This window comes from Cicer arietinum, chromosome 5 (assembly GCF_000331145.2).
Source record: "Cicer arietinum cultivar CDC Frontier isolate Library 1 chromosome 5, Cicar.CDCFrontier_v2.0, whole genome shotgun sequence".
Classification (NCBI taxonomy): domain Eukaryota; kingdom Viridiplantae; phylum Streptophyta; class Magnoliopsida; order Fabales; family Fabaceae; genus Cicer; species Cicer arietinum.
Genome location: NC_021164.2, coordinates 79291462 through 79299473, shown reverse-complemented (window position 1 = coordinate 79299473; position 8012 = coordinate 79291462). Strand labels below are relative to the sequence as shown.

The following is an 8012-nucleotide window of genomic DNA, read 5'->3' as shown; positions in this document are numbered from 1 at the left end:
CTATACACAGAACCGTTACCAACAGCCAATTTAAGCACAGGACTATTATGAGCAACCCATCCTGCAATTATATTGCCTTCTAAGTCCAGTACTTGGATAATACCACTCACATAGCCTACATACACTCGTGTTCCAAAAGTGCAGAAGCATTGAACGGCACAAGGGTGGCGATTAAAATCCTGCAATCGGGTTCCACTGCCATCCCACTGCACAAGTAAGCCATTTGTACATCCACTCCAAATCATCCCATCACTTGTTTGCACAAGGGCTTCTGTTCTTTTAGCATCTTCAACAAATGCCCCAGCTCCCCTGGTTGCAACTCGACGGACAGCATCCGCAGCTCCCTTTATTGCATTACGTGACCTCTGCAGAAAACTCGAACTTTGGGACTTGTCTTTTTTTGTGTTGGTAACAAACTTTACCTTCATTTCGTCTTCTACTGCTTGATCCTGCTGCACCGACGACATGTCAACTCGATTTTCTGGCTGACCATCGATGTTAAATACTTTCAAAAGGTCCTTTGAACAGGGATCCCTTTAAAATGATGGATTGCAAGTTATTAATATATAAGTTGGAGTAGAAGGAAACACAAAGACTAAACTAAACTAGTAGCAGGAATGTGTCTCTACTAATATCTTCAAGAAAATCAATGAGACTTCTTGAACCCCATCCTACAAAATCCATTTTCTTATCTCCAACTTTTCCTTTTATTCACTTTAGCTTTTTCATGAACTTCTTCTTTCCACTCACCGATTTAACTCCTGATGCGTCATTCAGGTTTGCATAATCAGAAAGTTGAAAGTCACTCACATATCAAACTTCTTTTTTTTTACAAAATTCACTAATCAAATTGAGATAACATAACATAAAAAGCAAATAAATAAATAAACCATTTGCATAAAAAATCAAACTTTTTCATTTAAGGGGCTGATATCTCCCAGATCACAAGATAAAAAATCAAACTTTACACTATTAGTCCCTCTATGACACATAGAGAAATGAATCAGAAATCAAATCAACTATAATAACATACAAAAATATAAATAAAAAAACCATTTTCATAAAAAATCAAACTTTACACTATTGGTCCCTATATGAATCATAACATAAAAATGAATCACATAACAAATCAAGTAAAATACCATATATAAAAAACCCATTTTCATAAAAAATAAAAATTCACCCAATTAGTAAGTCCCAACAAAACAAAATGAAGAGGACATTCAGAAAAAACCTTACATTTTTGGGCATTGAAGAACATAAGAGCCTTATGAAGCGCAAGTGTATAATTATCAGGAGGAGGATGTTTATGATGATGACGAGGAACAGTTTTAACAATAAGAGTAACAAAACCATCAACAAAAGCAGCAAAAACAATTATTCCAACAGTCCAAACGAAGATCTTGCGGCTAACAATGATACAATCTATATCTACATACTTCTTCTTCTGTTCAATGGGACCCAGTCATACTATCTCAAATTCTCAATCTCTTTTATATGAATAAAAAATTCATATTGAAGGCCATTTTTACTGTCAAAAATCGGGTCATCCAAAAAATATTATGGCAATTTCATATGAATAAAAAATTCATACTACAAACCACATTTTGGGTCAAGAATTCATCTTGTAATTAAACAACCTGGTCATCGAAACATATTATATCAGATTCATTTCATATGAATAAAAAATTCATATTGAAGGCCACATATAAGTCAAGAATTTATCTCATACTTAAATTTGAGATCATCCAAGCATAGCGACTTTTCAATTTTTATTAACCTTCTCAATCAACAATAACCAAGAATCATCAAGATTATACATTCTTGGATAATCAATTAAAATGCTGTTGCAAACAAAAACCTACCCCCAAAACATTTGTGTCAAACACAGTTTTGGAGACAGAGAATGTTTGCTCAAAAGAAGAACGGAATCAATAGATCAGAAACCAAAGGATAATGGGTTGAAAATGAAATAGAGAGAGATTCATATCTCTCTTTCAAATGAAGCAGATCATGGACAATAGAAACTTGAATCCAAACAACAAAGTCTGTAACTTCGTTGCCATCTTTTTATGGCACCAATTCAAATCAGAATTCTAGATTCATAGAGATCGGGCGTTCTTGGTTGAATTTCAAGAACGGGAACGGGAACGGAAAGCTTTATATTTTATTTTGTATCATCATCTCTCTCTTTCTTGTGACTATGCGATCAACTTTTTTTTTTGGCACCAATTCAAATCAAGATTTCTAGGGTTTGAATTTCAAAAACATCGTTACCATTACCGTCAATGTCGCAACGAATAAGAAGAAGAAAAATTGGCTCAAAACATCAACACCAAACACGAAGATGATACCGGTCGAATCGATTAATGCAGAAGATTGAAGATTGAAGGGGAGAAAAAGAGATATCGAATTAAAGCGATTAGGGTCGACAGCACACACCTCTGTTTTTCTTGTTCTGGTTTCGACAGAATAATTGAATTCAACATAGAAGATTCTATTTTTTCGATTTCAGTCTTACGCCTCTTTTTGTCCCACTGATAAAGCAACCACAAACTTGGTACTGGTCGAACTTATTTATAAGGTTAAAGTCGGGGATTTTTTTTAAATCGGTTAAAAACATTAAATCATATTTATATTTTATATAATATAATATTTATAAAAGTATTTATCCTTTCAAAAAAAATATTTATAATATTTTTTGGGAATATTTGTAATATTTTATTGCATTCAAAATAAAGTAATATATAATGTAATTTTTATTTTTATAGTTAAAAAAATTGTTATGACTAAAAATTTAGACAAAACTATATTGAAAGTCGTTTATGTGATTGATTTTCATCATTGATCATTTTTTTTCACGTAGGTTCCTATATTTTTATAAATGTTTACAATTTACTAGTTAATTTTTTTTTCTTTCTCACATAGATATTTTACCTATAAACATTTACAACTTAAATTAGGATACATCATTAATTTTTAGAAAAAATTAATAATAAGGCAGATCTTTTACAACTAAATAAAATAAAAGACCTGAAACTGACAGAAGCATGTCTAAAATTACACATCAGATCATTACAATCATTAATTAGAGTCTCTCTAGAGATAATGCATCTTCTTCCTTGCAAGCTGTCCAACACAACCTGCGCATCCAATTACACTTCTATGCTTTGGATATTTTGCTCCGTTGCCAATTGAAGGCACCAGCACACACCAAGAGCTTCTGCCGTATACGAATCTGACGCGATGCATTCTTTTCTGCAAGCTGCCAAAGAAACAACACACATTGGCTGTTTAAAAACACATCCCCACGTTGTAGGGCCATCCAGACAGCCCCCTCGTCAACCTGTGCAGTAAAATTAGCAGTTGCAGTTCTGATTTATAGTATGCTTTCCTGCAGAATGTCATTCCCCTGTTTGGTTAAAATTTGAGACAAAATCACAAGCACTCCTAGCCACCTCCATAAGATTCGACATTAAGTGTTTTAAACAATATTAGATTTCTCTCATGCCAAATCTTCCAGAGTTGCACAAACCAGTTGCAATCCAAGTTTTTCCTTACAAGTAATCTAGCTCTTCATCCAGGTTATTATCAGTCTCACTTGGTACATGAGCTCTCAGTAGCGAGCAAACCAGACTAGCTTTGCAGCAGTGCAGTGCATAAACAAGTGGTCATCCGACTCAGGATTGGAATTACATACAGGGAAGGTAAATCAATCATCAGACCTTTTTTTCTCAAGTTGCCGATGGTTGGAGAATGTCCTGACTAGTCTCCAAAGAAAATTCCTAATGGAGTTTGGACAAACAGAGTCAAAAAAGTAAAAGAATAAATGTTGGAAAACAGAAGTAAAATAGTACAAGATCTTCTGAAATTGTTGAGATTGTGCATTTGGACAAACAAATCAATTAAGCGTTTATTCAATAAATGTTTATCATGTATGCATTTATGATTAAGTTGATTCAATAATCACAGAGCTTGTGAGGTTAAACTCATACTTATAACTCGTAAGCTATTTTTATAAGCTCTTTCAAGTAATTTCATAAGCACTTATGTCATAAGATAGCCCAAATAAGATCTTTCAAACACACCCTTAATTGGAAAAGAGGTGGCAGCCTCCAATGAATTATAACACAAACACAATACACTTTAACACTTTGAAGAAAACAAATAACATGAGATATGTTATCATCAGTGTTGGTCGAATCATAAGTTTGTACTTCAGTTGACCAGAAATTAAACTTTATGGTTACATAGAAGATCAAACCTGGAATTGTCCACTTCAATGGACACTCATTCAAATTTAAGGCACAAGAGGAGCAGAAGTTGTTTACTCGTATAAAAGAATAAGACCGGCTTACCATTCTAGCCACCTTCGCTTCCACACAAATTTCGCTAATGATTAAGTGAACCAACCATAAAATAAAGTCAAATGTTGAGAAGAAAAATACAAACAGCAAAAAACATAAATTTACTGCAACAGGTTAGTTAGCACTCAACTTCTATCAACTATCTAGGAATTTATATTGCTTGCAAGTATCAGAAGCTTCGTCATTCAAGAAAAGAACAAGTAAAATATCAATTATAATGAAAACCATAACTAGAGCAGTTGAAAAGCATTGAAGTTAGATAGTAGGTAGTATTTTGAAGCAAACCATAACTAGATCATCTATAAAATACTCTTTTATCCCTTACCAGTCTCATTGCATCGGTGATTAGTCATTAAAATCTAGATGGTGTATTTTATTACAATCAAACCATGGATCATTGAAAAGCAGAGAAATTAATAATTCCCTCAAACTGTATTTCAATTCTGAATAGTGCATGACATGGTACTGAAATTATTTAAATTGAATTTTAGAAGTCAAAAGCATTGTACCGGTGCCCTCTGTGCTCTTAGCAGATATATGGCTTTGCTCTTGCAGTTGCTGCACAAGTTTTAGTGATAACCAGCGTCCAGTTCCTTCATAACTTTGCAAGAGCAAAATGAACAAATTGATACATTAAACTTGACCTATGAGGAACGAAAGGGGTAATCAAAAGAATTGATAATTTATCACTAAAAATTGATATATAGAAGGTTTGGCCAAAGGCAAACACTATCCATACCCATTAACAGTAAAAGACAGGAAGACCAAATATTGGCCAAGCAAATACTTCACCATAGGTAGTGGAATAGCAGCTGCTTTATCAATAACCAATAAATCAACTTGTGAAAGCTTTTCATTTTCATGTGGCAGTATATACTGAAAGAAATTAGGATGAAAAGCTAGGCCATAATTAATTTACGATTGATCGAACCTCACTGCAGTAAGTTTGCCATCAACCGACGTTGAAGAACAAAACTGCATGAATTTGAAGGAGAATGAGCTATGTGGATAATCTATGTCTTCGTGTAATCTATGTAGCCAACCCTACTAAGTGGATAATTAAAACTAAAGATAATTAATCAATTTAGTCAAATCAATTATGATGATTTAGATTGTAAAATAAAAATCAACGAAAATCTCTATATTTACGAAACGATAAATTAGTCACTGAAATTAAAATCCTAAGTCAATTTAATCTAACCAAATCTCATGAATTCGGATTGCAAAATAGAGATTAATGAAAACGTAAGGACAAATTTCATAAATTTGAACGACTAAATTAACTGGTGCAATTACAACAAAAAAAATAACAACGAAAGAATTTGGCAGCGTGATGGGAGAATCAAGCAATGCAGTAGGACTAATTCCAGGAGGTATTGTTAGTCGTGGAGATCGAACTGAAGGAGAAGTTAGTATCATAGATATAAATAAAAGATTGCAGAAAATAGAGAACGCCAATAATCCACTGTGTGAAATAGAGGATAGCTTTAGCGTTGCAGCAGTAGACATGTTGCTTACAAATAAAAAAAGGAAATGATTGTAGAGCACCAGCTTAAGTATTATTGCTGCTACATTTGCTAGCCGAAACTATAATAGCGACAACTACTTTCCTAATAGCGAAACTAGGATGGCGTCATTGCTTTCATTGAATTCATCAAAATTGGCTATGATATAGCCCTATAGCGCCGCAATTTGACAACATTAGTTAAAACATAAAAGCCTTTTCTTTGATCCATGTATAGAAAATAAACAAGCTCATCTATCTTTTATTTATAAAATAAACCATTATGAATGAGAGACAATTATCCAGTAACGGAATCATACTCGATAAGAGTCGGCGTGAGTTGACGTACTTCCTTTGATCCATGCTTTCGGAGAGGATTGACAACCTTTCCAATCTCAGTTGCCTGAAAAAGTTAATTACTAAGGATTAGAGAACATACTTAACCAACAAATTGCCTCAAAATATGGAAAAATGACATGTTCATCAAATAAGTCTCAACAACCACAATTGCATAGTCAATTATGTCGACAATATCCGAATTTGACGACCTAAAGTAGTTCCTCCACTGATCCAGTGACCCTGACTTCATTTTCATTCTCAACAGCAACAAAAAATTCACAACCCCAAATCAATCCTTCAACAGCTAGATCTAAATATATGTTAACACTAACCCTTATTTATGTTAACACTAACCCTTCTTCATCCTTGATGCTTCAAGTTTTTCAAAGTGTCTCGAAGATTAGATAGTTGAATTTCTCATATTTTATAATCTACGAAATCTCATAAATTAAGAAAGGGAAATAGCATAATAGGTTCACTGTATCTCAAGTGCTTCATATAAAGAACTAGCAATAAAGGTAGGATGAATACAATGAAAAAAGAATTAGAGACTTTGCAGCCTAAAAATAATGACAAAAATTAGATTAAGGCATTCTAGGTGTTCCAGCAAACAATATAAACCAACTAACAATTAGGAAGTGTTTAATATTTTCACAATGCTTTGAAATCTATTTTATTCACTTGATGCTAATCAGAATCATAACCAAAGGATTTAAAATCAGAAAAGCTAGAGCTGGATTTAGAATCAGAAGAGCAGAAAACAGAAAACAAATATACATCGATGAGCATATCAAAATAATGCATAGATGATTGACCAAAATTTTAATAAATACCATAAAATTTGAAAACCGAATTAAGAAAATAATACGCGCAAGATTGCAACCAAGTTTCATAATTTTAGTCAGTCATACTTTCTAATTAAGTCATAATTTTATGTCACTTAGAATCGAATTGAATTTTTAGAGTAAACCACAAAGCATCAATTCAATGATTTCAAGATGATTAAGAGTTACTTTTAAAGTAATGCAAAAGCAGTAACTAAACTAGTGCATAAAAGCATCGATTAAGCTTAAATATAGTTAAATAATACAATCACTATAGAAAGTTGTTAAGATGCAATCAAACAAAATAGGGAAATGAGTTACTTTTATTCTCTTTTGAGAGACAACAAGGCAAAGATGAAAATTCATACCAAAATCACCAAGTCAGTCACTTAAGAGGTAGAAGTGTTGCAAGTCTCGCAAGATGCGGAAACCGTCATTGCCGTTCGAAAAATCAAACGGTAATCTGTGAAGCTCGGTGATCGAAGGCAATAACGGAAGTGGGAGAAACTGTTCTTTCAGAAGCTAATTCGAGTTCTTTGGAAACCCTAGATTCTGAGCTTAGTGTTTTAAGCTATTTTACGGTGTGGTGGTGTGGTGGTAAAGAGGCTGAACAACTGGTAAAGAGAGAGTGTCGAAAAGTGGAACCTGAGAAACAACTGAATCCACCGGAATGTTGTCGACAGTTATAGGGAATGCTCGGGGAAGATCGTAAGAAATCGGAGCTCCGTCGTATTCGACGGCGAAGGAACATACCGGCGTCGGCGACATGGTGGTTGTTTAAAAGAGAAACAGTGTGTAACGGTGTAGCCCTAATTCTGAGATGGGAAAAGAATTAGAGAAGCAAATTTAAAAAGGAAACAGAATGAGAAGAAAAAGAATGGGAAAATAATTCTGACATGTAAATGGGAAAAAAAAAGAATAAGGGCCTGTTTGAAACACTTTTACATTTTAGTTTTTAAAAATTGTTGTATAAATTTG

General features: G+C 33.5%; 1 protein-coding gene and 2 long non-coding RNA genes across 5 annotated transcripts; all 3 read right to left on the bottom strand.

Annotated features, from left to right (window-relative positions):
• Window positions 1-5: 5 nt before the first annotated feature.
• Window positions 6-615, bottom strand: LOC140918602 (type I inositol polyphosphate 5-phosphatase 12-like; the record flags this gene model as incomplete). Its single annotated transcript, XM_073368871.1, has 1 exon — window positions 6-615. A coding segment is annotated over exon 1 (462 nt), but the record flags the coding sequence as incomplete, so codon positions are not given.
• A 2361-nt stretch (window positions 616-2976) lies between these two features.
• LOC140920553 (uncharacterized) lies at window positions 2977-5679 on the bottom strand. Of its 2 annotated transcripts, XR_012163228.1 has the most exons (3): window positions 5299-5679; window positions 5107-5179; window positions 2977-5011 (listed from the first exon to the last, which is right to left on the bottom strand). It is a non-coding gene; the product is annotated as an uncharacterized lncRNA (long non-coding RNA). The 2 variants fall into 2 exon arrangements; XR_012163227.1 differs by having other exon boundaries at window positions 5107-5679.
• An 86-nt stretch (window positions 5680-5765) lies between these two features.
• Window positions 5766-7963, bottom strand: LOC101490268 (uncharacterized). Of its 2 annotated transcripts, XR_012163230.1 has the most exons (3): window positions 7403-7929; window positions 6192-6274; window positions 5766-5832 (listed from the first exon to the last, which is right to left on the bottom strand). It is a non-coding gene; the product is annotated as an uncharacterized lncRNA (long non-coding RNA). The 2 variants fall into 2 exon arrangements; XR_012163229.1 differs by having other exon boundaries at window positions 5766-6274; window positions 7403-7963.
• Window positions 7964-8012: the final 49 nt, after the last annotated feature.